At 43.3% G+C, this 20,928-nt stretch overlaps 1 protein-coding gene across 19 annotated transcripts in view; it reads left to right on the forward strand.

Annotated features, from left to right (window-relative positions):
• PLEKHA7 (pleckstrin homology domain containing A7) overlaps positions 1-20,928 on the forward strand; it is a 243,759-nt gene that overhangs the window by 155,734 nt on the left and 67,097 nt on the right. For all 19 annotated transcript variants that reach the window (XR_013757713.1, XM_079103686.1, XM_079103687.1 and 16 more), the window contains 3 exons: positions 96-196; positions 6,017-6,192; positions 17,957-18,427. Coding sequence is in view for 18 of the 19 variants with exons in the window: in XM_079103686.1 (XP_078959812.1) it covers positions 96-196; positions 6,017-6,192; positions 17,957-18,427 (748 nt within the window). In the remaining variant the exon portion in view is untranslated. The remainder of the gene's footprint in view (positions 1-95; positions 197-6,016; positions 6,193-17,956; positions 18,428-20,928) is intronic.

A 20,928-nucleotide genomic window follows, 5' to 3' on the forward strand; every position in this document is an offset into this window, starting at 1 on the left:
TTTGTGAAGAGGAGATGGCCAGAGTCTTGGGGAGACAGAATGAGCCCTGAACAAGGTGCCCAGACAGTTGTTCTGATGTGTTTTTCCATTCAAAGACAGCCGAGAAGAAGTGGTCCTCGGGAGCATTCCTCTTCCCAGCTACGTGATCTCACCTGTGGCCCCTGAGGATCGCATAAGTCGCAAGTACTCCTTTAAGGTAGTGCTCCTTCTCTCTCTTGTGCAGCAAATTCATCTTAATGAACTATTTTCAAAAATGCCTTTACACAAGGAGATTAGGAAGCTGGAGAGTTTCAGATTCAGATTAACAAAGGTATAAATTATTTAAACTAGAATAATCTATCAGTAGTACATTCATGTGAATCTGAGCTTTGGAGTCCCCCAGCTTTGTTCCAAACCCCTTTTCCCCTATGGCTACTAGTCTTGCAGTTATATTGCTTTCTTATCAATATAATCAACCAGTGTACCCATTTAGTACAATTGATAATCCCCAAGATGAGTTTATGTCAATTATATTATGAAAGCTCATATTGAGAACTGAGAGCCTGCATATTGAAGAAATTGTCAGTTTTGTCTGCTTTGTTTATCTTGTAAAGTAATTAAAATTAAGTTGATTAATTTTCTGGATCATTGAAGATCCCCAGGAAGATCTGTTCACCAGCAGAACCCCTTTTTTACTTCCTTTGTGTCATGCCACTTGGGATGTGTAGGGCTGTGATCTTTGGTGGCAGTCCTTTGGTGTGCTCTGGCACCTGTGTGGAGGTCGTAGGAAGACAGTGGTTAGTCCCATACTTGGGGAGTCCTGAGGCCTTCTCCATTGGTGGCCTCCACAGATTACTTCACTTCAGTACTTTTTGGGTCCCTCAGGAATGGTGAGGGGATCATCATTTGTACTGAGTGGCAATTCAGTTTATAGCATTTAGAGTAGAAGTCCCAGAGAACACTGCAGCAAGAGTCCTTGGTGACAGTAGAAGAATCCCTGCCCTCTCACAACTGCTCAGGGCAAAAGACAATGCCATGCACTTCAAGCTGGGTAGGAGCTCCTTATCCTACTACTCCTGTCACTTGACTCTTGCATGTTGGGGGTATGAGTACTAGGCAGTAGGCATTACAGCACAGAGTGAGCAGAAGTCACCTTCTTCAGGCATAGATAGTTGAAGGCCCATGGAAAAGACTCAGACAGGACACCCACCATTCTCTGGAAGGGCTGAAGGAGAGTGTTAACATAAAATGGCAGTGGTATTATCATTTGGTCCTCAGTCTGTGAGAGACTCTTGCAAAGTGATCTTCTGCACCATAGTCTTGAACTGAGGTCTGTGGTGCTTGGAAAGTCACCTACTATTTTAGTTAGCATTTTCACTGCTGCAATCAGAAGACCTGACAAGAACTCCTTTAGAGAAGGAAGAGTTTATTTGGGGGCTCATGGGTTCAGAGGTCTTGGTGCATAAACAGCTGGCTCCATTCCTCAGGGTTTGAGGTGAGGTGGGACACCATGGCAGAAGAGTATGGTGGAGAAAAATGGTTTAGGACATTATGGCTTAGGACATCACACCAGGAATCAGAGATTCCTGCCCCAAAGGCAAGCCCCTAGGGACCACCTACTCCAACTGCCCCCTACCTGCCTGTGGTTACCATCCAATTAATCCCTATCAGTTGATTAGCACATTGATTGGATTAAGATTCTCATAACCTAATCATTTCACATCTAAACTTTCTTTCATTGTCTTACACATGAGCTTTTGGGGAACACCTCACATCTAAATCATACACCTACTTTTCCTGATACCTTTCCTTTCCAAGGGAGCACAGAATAAGCTAATGCTTCAGCTTCATTTATCAGCAGGTTGGAGCTGTCCTCCCTTGTGTCAAGTGTTACTCCAGTATTGCTACGGAGTGGTGATTCTGGTACCCTCCTCCACTACCTGATGCATGGAATAGTATTCACCTTCTATCTGTAAAACCAAGTACTTTCATGCATTTTAATGCTCCTGGAGAACCAGAGAGGTCAGCATTATTGGCTTCATTTTATATATTAAGAATGTGAGGATCAGAGAGCTTAAGACACCTTGCCCAAAGTCACAAAGCTGGAAGATGATGGAGGCAAAACTCTACCTGGATTCTATTTTCTTTCATTTAATTACAGGGAGGAAGGACAGTTTCTCACTCTTCCTCTCTGCCTTTCCTTCTATGTCTTCCCTCAGTCACTTCCTGCACATTGTAGGAAGTAAAAAGCAGTTTGAATGGTCATTTATTTTATTGTTTAGAAAATCTCTTTTGTAGCTCAGGAGCCATTCTGAAATCATATTATTCAATGGCTTTTGGACTTGTCTTTTGCAGCCTGAAAGTCTTCCTTAGAAAACCCTCCTTTCTGGGTTGAGCATCTCTGCTGGGCAAACATGCTGCATGTGGTTTGGGATGGAGCAGCATTCGGAATATCCTCAGAGTGACTTATCATGACTATATATATTTCATCTTAACACTTCATTGGGTAGTGTAAAAAATAGATTCCAAGAAAACATATGTGTTAAGCTTCTTCCTCTCACTTTCTCTGTCCCTCTCCCTCCTTCCCCTTTCTCCCTCTTCCTTCCTTAGGAGGACCTCACTAAGTTCTCGGGATGTAGCTCAGTGACAAAGCACTTGTCTAGTATATACAAGGTCCTGGGTTCAATTCCCAATATCCCAAAAAAGAAAGAAAAAGGAAAAAGACAGATTTCACCATGAATGTTCTCCAATCTCCCAAATCTGGGAGACAGAGGACATCATGTATTTAGGGGTGTTTGGGGTCCTCAGGGTCTGAGAGCAGAGAAAGCTACTGTATATCTGGTTGTGGTCAACAGGTTCTGCAGGAAACACATTGTTTTCCTGAGTCAGAAAGACTTCCCTTTGGGTTGTAGCATTGTTCTTTTAGGGGTCAGTAAGTGGGCCTTGGGGGTAGTTCAGAATCTGTGTTCTTAGACATTCCAAGAAATGCAGTGCTCTGTCCTGGGCCTCACAATTTGGGTTCTTCTCTGCATGAGGAGCTGAAGTGCTCCCACTGATGCTCTTCCTACCTCTTCCCTATACTAGTCATGCTGACCTCAACCTGAGGATGAACACTCTGTGCTCTCATCCCTCTTGGGGTTGTGTCCTCTCCTCCTTGCTACTCCTACTAAGCAGCTGCTTATCCTGTGGAAGGCAGCTTGAATGTCAGTTCCTCCAAGTCCTTCTCTAGGTCAGGCCACATTCTCATTACCCTCTCACAGCATCCTGAAACTTTTGATAACATTTACTGCAGTCATAGTTCCTTGTTCATAGGTTCTTCCTACTTGGGTATAAATTGTCATGGCCTTTTTTCAGGCTGCCTTTCCAACTTTTAGGACACACTTTCTAACTAGTACACACGTAATACATGAGGAATTGTTGCATGAGTAAACTCGAAAATGGGTCAGCCAGTTGGTGGGCCCTGGCCTTCTGGGTGCTCCTTTATTTCCCACATAGGTTTTTCTGTTCTAAAGGCTGACCTTGGGGACTTGAGGTAGAAGGATTCTGGCCCCCTTCACCAGTGCTGTATCAAGATCTGAGGCATAAGAGCCAGCAGAGCAGTCACATCCTAGGGACGTGATGTTTTTGAGGTAAATACTTTCTTGCTCACAGCCTTATTTTTTTTAAGCATAGCCTGGTTTCTGTTAATTCATATAAAGTTGCCTAGTAGGATTTGTTAACTAAGAAGCAGAGGAAGGGGCCATCTCCTATGTGAGACTAGGGCACAGGTGAGGAAACTTCAGGTCATTTGGGCCCTGGCATCTTCCTTAGGCTCAGGAAATCTTGGGCTTGGGTCACTTGGTCAGATGAAAAGGGAGCACCAGTTCTTCTCATAGTTAATATATCTAATATGCACTTGCACAGGCAGAATGCATTTGGGAACTTGTTGTTCAGAACCAAGAGCAGCAGGCACACACTTGCTGCAGTTTGATTAGTGAATGAGTTTATGTTTGTGATCTTACATAACTCCACTGTGATGGTAGGTCCAACTCCCAAGGCCCATTTGTAGACAGACATGCAAACTCACGTCTGCATACTTAAGGCATGTCCCAGGTTGATTCCTGGACAAGACTGGTTGCATAAATTCTTGTACAGCAGGGACCTACCATTTCTATTGTGCCCTGGAGAGTTTCCTGTGCTTGTGTCTGGTGGGGTGAGCACCTGTTCCAAATCACTCTGTTGACTGGGTAGAAAAGGCTAGGAGGGTATCAGATCTGCAAATTCTCAGTAAGACATTCTTAAGTTCCTTCTCATTCTTTTCTTATTGCTGCATTTCCATTTTGCTACAATAGGGGAATACATCCTGGGACCGCAGATGACACCTATGATATGCAAAGGATATGCCACTGTAGGAACTTTGACTGAAGGCCAAGTTTGCCTAGACTCCTTTGACACTGGGCTAGATGAACTTGGGCATGTGAATGTCAGAAGTGGCCCACATTAAATATGCATTTTAGACTCAGATGTTAATGTGGGGGAGAAATAAATTCTGAAGGTTCATCTGAGAAGTTTTCATTTACCCATTTTAGAAGCATGCAACCTTCTAGCTTTTTTAATTAATTAATTTATTTATTTATCCTTAATGGCAGTCTGCCTTTCATTCTGGATCTAGGTTATAGGACCAGTGATCTGTGTAATCACCTTCATTTCTGGATAGGATCTGTGAGCATTGTATAGAGAAACCTGGATTTGGAGTCAGACCTGGGCTCCAACTCTTCATTCATTCATTTAACAGATATTTATTTAATACCTACTATGTGCCAGGCACTCTTCCTGGGGTTATAGTAGTGAACAAAATAGAAAAGGTTCCTGCTCTCATGGAGTTTATATTCCAGAGGAGGAGACAGATGATAAGCAGGTGGTACATAAGTGTGTAAAATTAATAGCACCAGCTAATGGTAAGTGCTGTGAAGAACCTGTTACTAGATGAAGGTATCTGGGAAAGTTTCCTAACATCTCTGAGCTTCTCTTGATGCATCTGTAAAACAGATTCTGTCTGTATTTTCAAGGCTATTGAGATTAAAATGCAATTGAAATCGTGGAAGTACCCAAGAGATACATAGTAGGCAATAAATCTTACTCTTTCTATACCATCTTCCTAAGTAGGCTATGTGAGATTTTACTTGCAGATTTTAAGAAATTGGTCTCTGCTTATCAGAGAAACTGGTGTTGCTTCTGGTTTGCAAACCATCCCAGTTGCTTTTGAGAGGTCATGCCCCACACCTCTTCCCAGGCCCTTTGTGAGAATATACATGAAAGCACCTTGAGGCAGAAGCACGTAATAGGTGCACCAGAGTTTTTAATCAAAGGTTGGTTAACTCTTTCCAACTCTGTAGTGCCTATTTGAAGAGACAGAACAGTAGCTTCTGTGGTGAGAATTTGTCACATTTTTGTGCCATGCAGTTGAAGCACCAAGCACCAAGCCACATGTTGCTGCAACTGATTTTGACTCAGTTCTTGTCTGATTTTAGTCAAAGCAAGAATTATGTGCTTCAGAAGAGCCAAAACAGGGAATCCCAAGAGTCTGTCTTTACAGAATAGGGTTTTAAAAAAAATGTCCGTTTCTGGGGCCAGGGATGTGGCAAAGTGGTAGAGCACTTGCCTAGCATGCTTGAGGCCCTGGATTTGGTCTGCAGCAAGATATGCGCTCGTGGGGGCACGCGCGCGCGCGCGCACACACACACACACACACAGATATACACACGTGGTTATTGTTATAAGCCTTGCCTCTGTGATCCTTGGTAAGCAGAAGTAAGATAAATAGGAAATAGCAGCAGGGCTTTTCTCATGGAGAATAGACACAGCTCTCACTGGGCCTTACAGCACTAAGGAAGCAGAATCAAGCCCATGAGATTTTCCAGGTGTGGAACAAAGCTGGTTGGTGCTGGTTTTTTTCAGTCTGGAAGGGGAAGAACATGACCAGCTGCTTCCTTCTTGCTCCTCAATGGGAAATGTGTACTAATCTCTATGTTCTGGATTTTCATCTCCACATGTACAGGCCGTGCACACGGGGATGCGAGCACTTATCTACAACAGCTCTACGGTGGGCTCTCAGGCTGAGCACTCGGGCATGAGGACCTACTACTTCAGTGCTGACACCCAAGAGGACATGAATGCCTGGATCAGAGCCATGAACCAGGCTGCACAGGTGCTATCTCGATCATCACTGAAGAGGTCAGTCCTAATGGAGGGTCCCTACCAGAGCTTTCTGCGCTAGGATGGGAACCCAAATAAATCCTCTGATGCCTGAAATTCCACTATTTACTGGAATTAAGCATTAAGCATTGCTCTCTTTTTGAAATCCTTTTTAACAATGATTGCTTCGAGGAGGATGCCTAAATGGCTTACCCAAGTTGACCACCCCTGCTGGATGTTCCTCTAGAGGTCTAGTCCCCTTTCTTCACTAAACAGAGAGAAACACTAATGCCTGGAGGGTTGCACCAACTGCCTGGGATATACAGCCATGGGAACTGGCATATTTGTGCTTGTCTGTTATTATTCTTTTCTGTAAAAAAATAACAAGGGACAACCTTGGAGCACCAGATTGGGGAGGGGAACAGGGCTGGCAAGAAAGTTCTTGCTGACTGAAAGTATGTTACAGCTGCCTACCAAGTCCAGCTTCTTCCTTTGAGTGGCCCAACCAAGGATACAGTGGGGGATCTTGAAATTCCTGAGTCTGTTGGCTATAGATGACACCCTGAGAAAATGTGAAGGAGGAATGAGAGTGGAGTTGGAAGCTCAGAGAGAGCAGAGAAACATTGAAGAAGTCAAGTATATGTTTAGCTAGTCTGCATGGGACATGGGCCCCATTTGTCACTATAGACACACCTTGCTCCGTATAGAGGCAATGTTCTTTCAGTGAGGCATGAAGGGGGCATTCTCTAACAACCTAAAGGCACAATATTTGAGAGACTAGAAGTGAATTTCATGTGGTATATTTTAGCTTTTCAATCTTTTCTAACTTCTGTTTGTGTAATTTTGGGTATTCGTGTTATTTCCCAGCATCAGATTCTCTTTCTTGAGGCAGATGGACCTTTGGTATATAGTGATCTCCTTCAACTGGGCAGATTAGGGTCAAGCCCTATTCTGCAGATCTTCCATAGCACCTCAGTCCAAGCGTTTATCACACTGGGTTTTATTGCCCCTTCTGTCTCCTCTTCAGTATTCTAGGCTCTACACAAGAATTATCTTCATCTTCTGCACAACATCTGACACACAGTAAGCTCTCAGATGACTGTTGAGTAGCAGGTTGAAAGAATGAATGAATGAATGAATGAACATGCCAAGCAGGACAGAACCAAAAACTGAGCAGTTTCCCCATGGACCCTGAATCAGTAGCTCTTTACTACAGGTATTCAGCCTGAATTATTCTGTGGCGTTTATGATGACAGGACAGCCTCTTCCAGTAGCCTGCGGGTTCACAATATCTAGCATTTCCTAGGAAGAGGAAACTGAATAGACTTGACACAACTTATTCTTGGTGCACATGCCAGTCCCTAATGCTGCACAAACACATATGATTCTTTATGTAAAGTCAGAGGATTTCTTCTTATGTCCCTACTTTATTCAATGCATTGTGGCTGTAGTCAGAGTACTAGAGTACTGGGTAAAAGAAAATTTGAGAATAACATTGGCCTTAATAGGAAAAGGTACTATGCTTGACAAATGACATTTGCTTAGGACTCTTGAGGATTAATTTGCTAACCGAGATTTGGGTATTTTTTACTTTTTCCTACCTGAAGAATATATAATTAGCTGTCGTATTTTGGTTCCGGGAGGGAGCCTTCCCTTATGTGGTCTCAGGCCATTGTGTTGTCTGTAACTTTTCTCTAAATTTTTTGAAATTTATTCTAATTTCAAATGTTTATTTTTTGCTTTTAATAAACTCTTAAAACCTCATGATAAAGTTTGTCCAAGATTCCTTCCCTCTTAAAAAAAGAAAAAGACAAAAAAAAAAAAAACTAAACTGAAAAACTTGTTCTATCTTCCAAGCTGGAATAATAAAGACATAATCACATTTTCCCTTAAGTTCTTGAGAGGTGAAATTGTCAGCCAAGCAATAAAGACTTATTAAATGTTCTGTTTTTCCAGAATAAGATGTTCAGACATTTGGTTAGTTAAAATTATCTGTCAGGCAGATTAAAGCTTTCCTCTGCTTCCGTCTGATGATGTGCATTGCAGAACCCCTCTCAGTAAGTGGGTGGCTCCAGGGGTAGCTTTTGTTCTCTCCCTCTGTGATTCCCACCCAGATCCTTCTGTCCTCATTCACACAGGTAGTTGCTTTCTTTGTGAATGATGGTTTATTAATAGCACTCATGATTGCAGGTAACTGAAAACATAGAATAATCTACCTTAAAAGAGGGAAAATTATTGGTTCATGTCACTGAAAAGTTCAAGATAGACCCAGCTTCAGAAGAGCTGGGTTCAGGGCTCAGACAATATTATTAGAAATCATTCTCTCAGGCTCTGGGCTCTGCCCACCTCTGGGTTAGATTTAGTCTTACACTCCATGGGAAGGTCCCTGGCACATCCAGGATCTGGGGGTAAAATAAGCTGCAGTAAACCCAGACTTGGCCATCCAGATTAAAGTCAGCAGTAAAGAGCCAGAGTCTTGTCCCAAAGCTCTGAGATCCATCGAGATTAGACAGACTAAGGACAGGCTTATGTCCTAAACCATCCACTGTGATGATACAGACTGACTAGCACACTTCTGAGGACAGAGTTGGAATCTTGTTCAGGTTATGGGAGATTGAGAGTAAGGTGGGGATGGGTTCCTAAGGAAAGGTTAGGGCTATGGACAGAGGACCCAAAATGGCTTGTTAGAATGAAGTAAAGGGAGCACCGGCAACCAGTGTCTAGGCTGGACAATTCACCCCTCATTTCCTACTTCTTCTGTTTCTTTTGTCTCCTCCCAGAGCTTAGTCCCTGATTTCAGGTAGACTTGGGCTCAAATCCTAACTCTACTGCTTTCTAGCTGTGACATCTTATACAAATTACATGTGCTTTTTAAATATCAGTTTTTCTGAGTTCATAGGGTCTTTACAAGGATTAAATAAATGAAAATATAGGGTGCTTACTTAGTATGTGGTCTGCTCCATGGCAGATATGCTGGCTTTTATGGTGTTTGGGTTGGTGTTATTATGGATTTTTTTTTCTTTACATCCTCTGGTTTCATCATTAATCCTCCAGATCATGTTGATTGTGAGTGCCCTGTGAGCAGATGACACTCTCTCCCATGCCAGGATGTCCCCTTCCTCTTGCTGTGTGAGCTGTGGTTCAGCAGTCCAAGCTCCCTGTAGTACCACCCCCAAGCCTGCTCTTCAGCTCCCTGCTCCTCCTCCTCTTCCTGTTGAACTCCTGTGGCTCAGGAGCAGAACTGCACCTCTTACCTCTGTCCTCTTGTTTTGTGCACTGACTTCTGAATCCCACGATAGAGCCACCACACCACACACTTTTAAGGGGTACCGAGCACTGCTATCAGCGTCTGCTCTCCTCCCTCTGTCCATAATTGCTTCTCCTTCATTTCCATATCCTGCCACTTGCCTGACCCTGGATTCTGATTTTTGAGTCTCTATAGCCTCCTTGAAATCTTTGTCCCCAATTTGTCTAAGGGTGCTTTGTCATCTCCACCAAACTAAAGCACTAAGAGAGGAGATCCATTTGCCTTTCCAGCTCTCAGAACTGACAAATGACTCAGACAGAAGGGTGTGGCAGAAAACAATTCTCCTCTTTTTTCACTCTCCAAGTCTCTCTGGTGTTATTGTGACCCTGTTTTAGGACTGAAGAAATTTAAATTCTAGTCACCTTTGGAGTAAAATCAAATTTCCTTGGCAGGGCCTTCAAAGCCTGCATGGGCCTGGTCCCTACAACATTTGTTTTACCTCTTGACATTCTCATTCCTTGTCTCATCCATACTGAAATTTCAGCAACATGAACCCCAGTGCATTTGTTCATGCATTCATCTATTTAGTCTTTTATTCTACACATATTTATTGAGGGCATATTATGGGTTAAACACTGATAAACATAGCAGTGTTTCAAGAGAAAAGCAAAGTCCCATGCAATTTACCTTCTGGAGAGAAGTGGGGAGAAGTCAGACCATAAACAGGCAATAAATTAACAAGACAAATTTTATCATGATCTGTGCATGAAGACGGTAAAACAGTGTAATTGGGTAGGATGGGGCCAGGGAATGGGAGTAACCACTTCTGTTTGTTGGTCAGGGAAATGCCTCTCTATAAGAGGATGATGTGGAAGTGAGGCTGGATTGGTATAAGAAAGTCAAATATGCAAAACTGAGGAAAGGCACTCTTGGCAGAGGGAATGGCATGTGAAAATACCCTGAGGTGAGAATGAGCTTAGAGTATGGCTGAATCAAAGTGAGCAAGGGGGAAGATAGACCATGATAAGATCTATGAGGTAGATAGAGGTTTCTCATGAGGTACCAGGATTTCTCTGAGCTTTGCTCATCTTCAACTCCAGCCATCTCACCCTTACTAGGACTACTCCAGTACATCCTTCAGATCTTACCCTATTTGCATGTCATTCCCTCCTTTCCCATCTCTTCAGCATGTTAGATGCCTCTGCTTGCAGTACTCTATCATTCCTTAGTCATAGATCTTTCATGCTTAAGTTGTGGGCCTACTTTTTCATTGTCATCCCTATCAGACTGTAAGCTATTTGAAAACAATAAGCTCATTCATCAGTGCCTGGCACAGTAAGTGTTCAGTTATGCATAAGTGCATGGGTTTGGCTGGCCAAGCAGGTATGAATGCATGAACAAAATAGCTGTGAAACCTCCACCTATAAGATGTTCAAATAAGGACCTGGGATGACTGGGAGCAATCTGAACTCTCACTCTTCTGGGATTTATGCATAGGGAATCAGCCTATTCAGAAATACCCCTGCACACAAGGCTGTCTGCACTCCTTTGAATAATCGAATCTTTTGCCTTCAAGTTCTGATCACCTTGAGTAATGTATGGCCGGACAACCCCTGAGACTGTATAAGCCTCTTGGACCCTCAGCAGAATAAGTACTTTATAGACAGGGCTTTGGAGTCAGTTCAGGGGGTTCTTGTCCTCCTTGTGTCTGTCACCTGTGCATGATCTAGGGCTAGTTGGTTGACCTCTTTGAGCTTCACTTTCATTACCTGTAATGAAAGAGTAATAACATCTCCAATCTCATGGGTTTGTGTGATGATAAGAAGAGTTAATAAAGTGCTGAGCTCAGGATTTTCATTTCATATATAGTCACTGATAGCTCCATTGTCATTGTCCCTATCCTTCATTAGAGATAATTTATTGTAAATAATATGGTACTCATGTGAGTGCCTCTGCCTCTCTGGGCTTGACAGTCCTGACTTTGCAGGATTACTATAGAGATTAGAGGTGGTCTATGTCAAATTCCTGGTACACAGTAGGACCTAGCATATGATAACAGTCACCAAACATTGGCCTTTAAAAAAAAAAAAAGTGTTACCCTGACTGACAGCTGTGGAAAGGTGGAAAGTCAATGAAGGTAGCATGTTCCAGAGCTTCAGACTGGCTCAGGTTGAGCTGAGACTGGTTGGATGACTTGCCCAGGTGGAAGGAACAGAGGATTCTCTAGGCAGAAATGAATGCAGTGGAGAGACCTAGGGGCCTCTGAATATCTTTCCTCTTTTGTTAGTCTGGTTTGTCAGTACTTACAAGTTCACCTGAGATTTCGCCAATAGCCACTCTGCTGATGCAAGAGTCAGCCTCCGCTTGGTAGTTGGGCCGTTTCTTTTATTTTGCAGCCTCGCTCATTGGGAACAGCAGCCTGGAGAGTTGTGGAGCGTGCTGTCAGAGCGGTCAGGCCCTCTTTTGTTAATTCAGGTAGAGCAGGCTGAGCATGAAAGTTAGCAGGATATCTTCCCCATCCCAGGGGGGCTGCCCTATTTAACTCTGGGAGAAAGAAGAGACCAATTTCTGTCTCCATTGCTTCTGAGACTGGGGAATCAGTGCTTAGGACTTAGGATCTGTCAGCACAGGCTAAGCTAACTTCTCATGGCAGGATGTCTGCCTTCTGGCCTGGCTCTGTTCAAATCCTCCAAGATATCAGTGGCCTGACCCCGTTCTTGGCTGCTAGTTTGGCCATCTAGGTAAGAAGAGTGGGGTAGGAAGCCCCTCCACTGGTAATAAAATAGAAGGGCTGTGCCTGCCAACAGGACACAAACCCCTTCATGCTATTATTCCTCTTCCCACCTTGATCTTTGAATGACATTTGATATATGTAGGGAATGTCTGTATTTTTAGATTAAGATAGAGAGAAATAGTATTATTTATTGCCTGGTAAGGTAACGGGTTTACAGGCAGAGCAAAATAGTAATTGGCGTACAACTGTTTGGTAAGATCTATTAAGTTCTAAGTTCTTAAGAAGAAAAGGAATAAGACAGAAGTATTCCCAGTGTGAAATAAGTGTTCCTGCCCTTTGCAGGGAGAAATAAGAATTTGCTCTAAGCAGACACAGCATTCTGAGATGTGCTGCAAATGAAGGGGCCCAACTCCATCCAATGATAAACTCAACCTTTCTCCTTGGTTAGGGAGTGCATTTAGTTACCAGCAATGAAACACCCCCAATTAGGATGACATAATCAAATTGGGTTTTGGTTTTCTCATACTAATATGAGGTAGGGTATCCACACTGGTACAGTAGTTTCATGATGCTATCAGGAACCCTGGCTTCCTTATGCCCAAGTTTTAGTATGTGATTTCCATCCTTGTATTTGTTACCTTACAATCAGTAGAGAGTTTAAATTTCAGGCAAGAAGAAGAGAAGGGTTAGCAAAGCCTGCATTCTTTTGAGGACTTTCCTGGAAGACCCACCCAACAATTTCTGTTTACATTTTTTGACTGGGCCAATGTTTACCTGATTGCCCTCAGCTTCAAGGGAGATTGGGAAATACAAGTTTTTTGCTGGATGTACTGTTGCTTTGGAAAAAATGGGGCAAAGAAGGAAAGAATAAATGCTGGATAGTACAGCATCTTTCTGTATAGTCTCTCTAATCCTTACAAAGAAGCAGGGCCTATTATCCCATTTTATAGTTGAGAAACATGATATTGGAGAGGTCACTTGTCCAAGGTCACTCAGCTTAACTATGGTAGAGTCTGTTCCTGAATTCATGATCGACTGGCTCTAAGCCCTATGCTCTCTGATTTGATTTTATTTTAATTTTTTTGGTACTGTGTGCTTAACACTGAGCAAGACCCCCAGCCCTTTTTAAATTTTTGAGACAGGGTTTTCTCAAGTTGCTTAGGGCCTTGCTGTTGCTGAGGCTAGCTTTGAACCTGTGATCCTCCTCCCTCAGTTTCCTAAGCCACTGGGATTACAGGTGGTGCCTGGGTTGTCATTTTAAAAAAGTGGCACGTATGAACAAAATGGTCACTGAGTGTCAGGAATTCTCTGTGGTTTTGAACCATCAGTGATTCCATTTGTTCATGATGGTAGTAATGACCTGCACAGGAATAGCAGCCCATCTGGAAGGGCTTGTGTCATCTTAACTGAACATACTAGGCTCTTCGTGGCCAAGTCCTCTGAATGACACAGTCCTTGGTAGCCAAGGGGTGATTCTTTCTTCCCTACCATTGTGCCGAATTGAGCATTGCAGATCTCTTTTATGACAAGTCTTCTGATTTGAGAAGTCATGTTAAATTTGGGGGAATGCAAGGAGGAAACCAAAAATTTTGGCCTTAGATCTCAATTCTTAGTGAATTAAATGTTTAAGTCAGGGAAGGTTGGGTAATAGGGAACATTACTTACACCTTTGTCACCTGGAGCCACAGACCGAACATTGTGGACCAAAAGGTGCATATTTTGTAAGTCCCAGGAACCAGGGCAATAAGGAGCTGTTTATAACTCTGAAGTAAACTGTTAGGTGACAAGCAGACTACCACCCATTTAACCATCTTCTAAAGTTTCGTTTTGCATTGAATGCTGGTGTTAATCTGAAGAAAAGATATATCATCCCTATCAAATTGATTTCCAGGAACTACTAGCATGTATAAAAGTATGTATCCTTACATGTATACATGCAGCAAGAACTATGATTTTTGTTATAAAATAAGCTTCCAGGCTAGAGGAAATTAAAAAACTCCATGTTTTAAGGTTAGGTATTTGTAAGAATAATATTAAATGTTACCATGACTAAATTGAATTGAGGGTCATTTGGCTTTGAAGGTAGAGGCTATTTTCCCTCCTATTTTCTTTTTTTTTTTTAATTTATTTTTTTTATTGTAAACAAATGGGATACATGTTGTTTCTCTATTTGTACATGGTATAAAGGCATACCATTTGTGTAATCATAAATTTACATAGAGTAATGTTGTTTGATTCATTGTTATTTTTTCCCTTCCCCCCACCCCTCCCACCCCTCTTTTCCCTCTATACAGTCCTTCCTTCCTCCATTCTTGCCCCCCTCCCCAACCCTAACTCTAACCCTAACACTAACCCTTCCCTCCCCCCATTATGTGTCATCCTCCACTTATTAGCGATATCATTCATCCTTTGGCTTTTTGAGATTGGCTTATCTCACTTAGCATGATATTCTCCAATTTCATCCATTTGCCTGCAAATGCCATAATTTTATCATTCTTTATGGCTGAGTAATATTCCATTGTATATATACCACAGTTTCTTTATCCATTCATCTATTGAAGGCCATCTAGGTTGGTTCCACAGTCTGGCTATTGTGAATTGAGCAGCTATGAACATTGATGTGGCTGTATCTCTGTAGTATGCTGATTTTAAGTCCTTTGGGTATAGGCCAAGGAGTGAGATAGCTGGGTCAAATGGTGGTTCCATTCCAAGTTTTCTAAGGAATCTCCACCCTGCTTTCCAGAGTGGCTACACTAATTTGCAGCCCCACCAGCAATGTATGAGTATACCTTTCTCCCCACATCCTCTCCAACACCTGTTGTTGCTTATATTCTTGATAATCGCCATTCTAATTGGGGTGAGATGGAATCTTAGGGTGGTTTTGATTTGCATTTCTCTTATTACTAGAGATGTTGAACATTTTTCCATATGTTTGTTGATTGCTCCTACTATTTTCTTATACCTCAGGTGTCTGTCCCGGTGAGACATGGATAGGTGCTCAGTAAATTCATGGTGGTTGGTTAGTAAAGAAAGAAAAGTACACATTACAATTCATTGGGCTGAGACATTGCACATATAATCATTGGGTTTTGAAGCTAAAGAAGCCCTTGTTTCTCTTCAGTTCTAATGCCATACATGTTGGTGGCATGTTTGTTTCCTACCTGGCTCTTAATGACAAAGTGCTGTTTGTCTCTGGGGTATGAATAACAAGAAGATAGTTACTTGGGTTTCACAATTGGTATAACCACTTGGTAATATAGGAGTAAGTGAATCCAAAGTGGTGTGCCTGGTCGTAAAGTTTCTGCGACTTGGTTAGTTTGTGACCCAGAAGGCATCTCAGTGGCAGCCTTAGCACATCCTCCATGGGTGGTTTCCTGAATTTAGGGAATAGTAAAGAAGATAAGAGCCACCTTACCCATCTTGAAGCTGCTGGTGGGGTTATGCTGGTGAGGAATAAAGGAGGGAAGGAAAGTTCAACTTCAGCATGCACACCTTGTACAACAGAGTTGCCCCCTCCTAAGCCTACAGTAAGAATCAGTTTTTCTTGAAGTATAGATTCCTGAATATTTTCCATGTTTTCTTACTGATGGAGCTGATAGACCCACTGAATGTTAGCAGTGGAGGGACTCCCAGAGATCACCACTTCAGAGCATCATTATAAATGACGTATATACAATGGAATATTACTCAGTATAAGTAATAGAAACCAAAGTTGTAACTTCATGAGAAAGAGAATTTATTGGTTTGCAACCAGAATGTCTGAGGATGTATCTGATTTAGGTGTGACTCTATCTGGGACCTAGTCTTTAGGACTCTGTTTCTCTACAGCTGCTTTCCTTGATGTTGGCTTCATTCTCAGTGTCTTCCCACATAGTTGCAGCTGCTCAAGAGTAGCTGAGCCAAAGTCCCAGGGCTAACTCTAAAAGGCCTGGATTGGGCCATGAACCAGTCCCTGAAACTCTGGAGACTTAATGGGACAAAGCGTAGTAAAGACAGCAGTGCCCAAACCATGTGGTCTGAGGAGGGTAGGGGAGATGATCCCTAAATGAAAATGAAAATGCTATTATCAGAAGGGCAATGGATGCAGGTATGGGTGGGAAGGAAAGCTGTCCCCTAGTGATGAATAAAGGGAGGTTTTAAGGAAAATCTTTTTTTTTTCTCACAAAGCTTGGGATAGCCAGGGAAAAGGGTATTAGTACATTGACAGTGAGAAGCATGATTGCTTTTCTCAGTTCTCCATGCGTAGGTTGAGGCAGACAGTTAGACAAACACATTATAAGAACCAGCCCCTGTGCTGGGAATTGTATTTTCACTTCACACTGGCATTTTGTTTCCCAGATTGGGTTGATTCTGCCCTGTGCCGATTATTAGTAGCTGAGGTTCTAAGGTTGCTGCAAGGATGCCTGGGGTCTGGCCGCTGAGATATAAATGCAGCCATATTTCCATTATATTCTCTCAGATTGAAATGGAGACCCTACTGGCTTGACCATTTTAAGAGTGATGCATCTTATCAATTTAAAAAATTTCAGATCATAGGAAAGAATGAACACTTCTCAATTAATTCTGCAGAGCTAGAATATCTTAATGCCAAAACCTGATAAAAAATTGTTCCCAATAAAAACTGTGGGACAATTTAAAAAATAGTGATATATTTTAAGACCAGAACATTTTTACCAAGGAGTACAGCTAGACCACTGCCCCATTAAGTATCCCTAGTGATTTTTTCTAGTCCATCTGAGCTGGATTATGTTCCTCAGACTCCAGTGGGAATGCAGACATAATTAGAACTTATCCCAAGGAGGCAGGAGGAGAGGCAGTTTACAGTGGGAGATGAGCCCTCCACTACATTCCAGAGCTGCTCCTCTCGTCTCAGTTCATACCCTGAGCTGTCATACCTCTCTCCTCTTTAACAATTTCCAGGTTTGTTTGCATGGAGATAGACCATGGTCACACATATGGAAAGTCAGTAGGGTTGGAGGCTATAGCACACGAGCTCTGGAGTCAATCTGCTTTAACCACTGGTGTCATTCTGCTCCAGCTGTGTGATTCGGGGCAAATCATTGGTCTCTTCTGTGTCTCCATTTCCTTAGCTCTAAAATCAGACTACTAATATAGGATCAGACTACTAATATAGGACAGTGCTATTGGGTTCCTATTTGAGCTGTTCCCTGATAAGATAAATAAGTGGTTGTATGGAAGAGTGCCTGTTCTCTTGCTACCAACACTGAAAAGTGTTAACTAAGTTGTCAGTTGTACTTTAGGCTGTACTAGATACCAGTGGGAGAGATCCTGGACTCAGGAGCCTTCTTTCCAAGCTGGGCTGCCCCACACAGACATATGGACAAATGACAGAAAGGAAAGGCAGAATCAGTGGCACAGAGTAGGATGGGACGTGTCATGATTTCATGAAATTATCATTTGTATCACTTCTTTGTCCTTTTATACAGTGGTGCTTACAGAGTGCCTTTCCAGACCAGTGCAGAAGTTGTGGACATATGCAACAATCAGGCCCTCTGCTCTGAAGGAACCTGTAGTCTATTTGGAAGCTAAATGAGTAAAAACACAGTTTTGTTACCAGTATAATTAGTGTGCAACAGGGTCAGTGTAAAGTCTCATCCTAAATTGAGGGTGTGTGTCAGGGGTGACTTCCTGAAGAAGGTAACATTTAAGGCAGATCCCCAAAGGAGTGAAGGATGGGGCATGGAAGGTGTTTGAAACACAGAGAATAGTCTGTGCAGAGGCCCAGAGGTGAGTGAGTGTAATGTGTGTGCACTGAGGAGTCTTGGCTGTGGAGTGGGCTGAATTTGTTCATGTTGTTGCAGGGATACGGAGAAGGTGGAGCGACAGGCAGTGCCCCAAGCCAACCACACAGAGCTGTGTCGAGAGTGTGGCAGTGTTGGACCCGGACACTCAAGAGATTGTCCTTATCGTGGCCATGATGACTCCTTCGGCTTCGAGAGGCGGGAGCAGGAGGAAGAGCGGTACCGTTCCCAGAAGGACCCGCTGGAGGGCAAGAGGGACAGGAGCAAGTCCAGATCCCCATATTCACCAGCAGAGGAAGATGCCTTATTTGTGGATTTACCCAGTGGTCCGAGAGGCCAGCAAGCACAGCCCCAACGGGCAGAGAAGAATGGTGTGCTCCCAATCTCCTACAGCCCAGGAGAGCAGAATGGGACTGGCGGGTACCAGCGGGCCTTTCCTCCGAGAGCCAACCCAGAGAAGCACAGCCAGTGGAAGAGCAGCCTGGCCCAGGCAGAGCCCTGGGTAAAGACCCAGAAGGGAGATGGCAGGAGGTCAGTCATAGACTCAGGATCTTGCTAATAATGGGCATAATAATACAGTAACAATGGCTATCATTTCCCCAGCACTCACTGGGTAAATGCCTGCCTTAAACTCTTTACCTCCATTATCTACATAAATCCCTCTAATAGCCCCATAAGGAGAAGTGATGTCTCTAATTTATAGACAGAGAAACTGGGACTTAGAGAAGTGAAAGAACCACATAGACTAGAGGCAGTGTCAGAGTTCACACCTGGGTCTGTGGGTCTCCAAAACCCACAGAAAGTTACACCAAGGTGTTGGTGCTCCCCTCTGATGGTGCTTGAGCCATTCAGCACAGAGATAGTAATGAATCTTCTCCTCTTATGCTGCTTTCTCTCTGTACCCGGGAAATATTTGTAGAAATGAGAGTAAATGCAGATCGGAGATTTCATTCCAGGCAAATGGAGAAGTGCTCAGATACTGTTGACATCAGGCTTTTTCAAGCTCACTACCTTCAAGAAGTGATCTTTAATTGTTTAGGAGAGGTGCATCTCCTGCTATTTGCAAAGCACTATCTACTTTTTATTATAATTTTAGATTAATTAGGACACATTTATGAACATGAAGAATTCAGGGTCACCCAGCTTCTCTGCTGTCCTCAGAAACCACTGTACTTTGTCTTCATTATGAAACCACTGAAACAAGAGGAGATAGCAAAGCCAATGTACATTTAGAAAGCCTTCCAGGGTCTGGAGAGTCATGGTAGATGTACCAGAGCTCAGTGTCCCACAGGCCTGATGACATGTTCTAAAATGTCATACTTCATTCTCCCTGTCGGTGAGGCCCAGAATGTCTGCCCGTGGCTCTGGAGGCTGTGGAACTCCTCAGGGAACAGTTGGGCCTGTTTTCAGATGTGTGGGGGTGCATGCGTGGGTTGCTGTGATTCTCCTTTAATCTGGTCCAGCGGTCCTTGTGAGGGTGGACATGGAGAAATCACAATGGAATCCCTCTAAATGACTGAGAGACATTGCTGGGCAGCAGACCAGGGAAGGCCTTTCATTTAGTGACTAAGATACCTTCCCACTTCCACCGGGGAATGACTGGATGTCAATTCTTTTGTTTTTCCTTCAAATTTGTGTCTTATTAAAAATAGAGAGCTACTGCCCCAGGCAGGGGAGTGGAACTGCTCTCCTTGGTGCTGGGCTAGGTGACCCCTACCCAGGTAGTAGGTGTAAGATGACCAAGGCTGAGTGAGGTTAGAAAATTGGCAGGGGCGGCATCATGTAGGTCTTATTCTCCAAGGTGAGGCATTTGAATTTTATTTGAAAAAACAACAGTGGAAACCAGTAGAAGACTTTAGGCAGATAAGTGATGTGATCTGATTCATATTTTTCAAAGAAAATAAGAACCTAGGAGGAGGCTATTGCAATAGTCCAGGTTGGTAATGATGGAAATTGAAATAAACAGATTTGAGGTATTGGGAGATGGAAATTGCAAAGTCTGTCAGTTCATTGGATATGCAGGTTGAAGGGAAGAGAGGAATGAGGATGACCCCTAGATTTTGACATGAGAAACTCAGTGGTTGCTGAAATGGGGAAGGCTAAGCAAAGAACCGGTTTAGAGGCGATCAGGATTTCCATTTTGGACATACCAGTGGGAAGGACTGCAGGGGGAGCTGGACTTGGTAGATGGGATGCCTTGGACCATGTGGATCACAGGCCACAGGCCGCAGGAGTGAGCTTGATGGAGAATGCTGTACATGTGGAGTGTCCAGGAGGAAATGACCAGTAGATTATAAGGAATATAAGTATAGTTGGTAGAGAGATTTGGGATCATTGCCCTGGAAGTGGTAGTTGATCTCTCAGTAGTTACTTACCCAAGGTAGAATGCTTGGAGCCATGATTCTTAATCCTATCTGCACAATTTGAACATTTGAGTCCCCTGCCCCAGAAGTTTAATTGGTCTGGGGTGAGGTCAAGGCATTGTGTGGTGGTGGTTTTTTTTTTTTTTTTTTGTTATTGTTTGTTTGTTTGTTTTTTGGTGGTGTTGCTGGGGATTGAACCCAGGGTCATGTATATGCAAGGCAAGCACTCTACCAACTGAGCTATATCCCCAGCCCAGCAGTGTATGTTTTAAGAGCTCTCCTGGTGATCCCACCAGTATAAGGCCACAGTCAAAAAACTGTTGCTAGGCTACACTGTGACCTGGAGAGGTCCAACACTGATGGAGGTCTCATTTCCATGCCTGGAAATCTGCTTCCATTGGTCTGGGTTGCAGCCTGGGCATCAGGATTTTTAAAAAGGACAAGCTGCCCTATCCCTCCTCTGATGACGATTCTCACATGCAGCCTAGGATGAGAATTCCTAGCTCAGTGAGCAGTAACAGAGGGCCAAAGACAGAAACCTGGGAATCCCCAGGCCAAGGGCTAGGCAAAAACAGTCTCCTTAAAGGGAACTGAGCAGGAGATGAAGGAGGAAAACCAGAGTGTTCTGTGGAGTTTGGTCAGCAGTACAAGGTGCTATGAATGGAGACT

Source organism: Sciurus vulgaris (assembly GCF_902686455.1).
Source record: "Sciurus vulgaris genome assembly, chromosome: 11".
NCBI classification, from domain to species: Eukaryota; Metazoa; Chordata; class Mammalia; order Rodentia; family Sciuridae; genus Sciurus; species Sciurus vulgaris.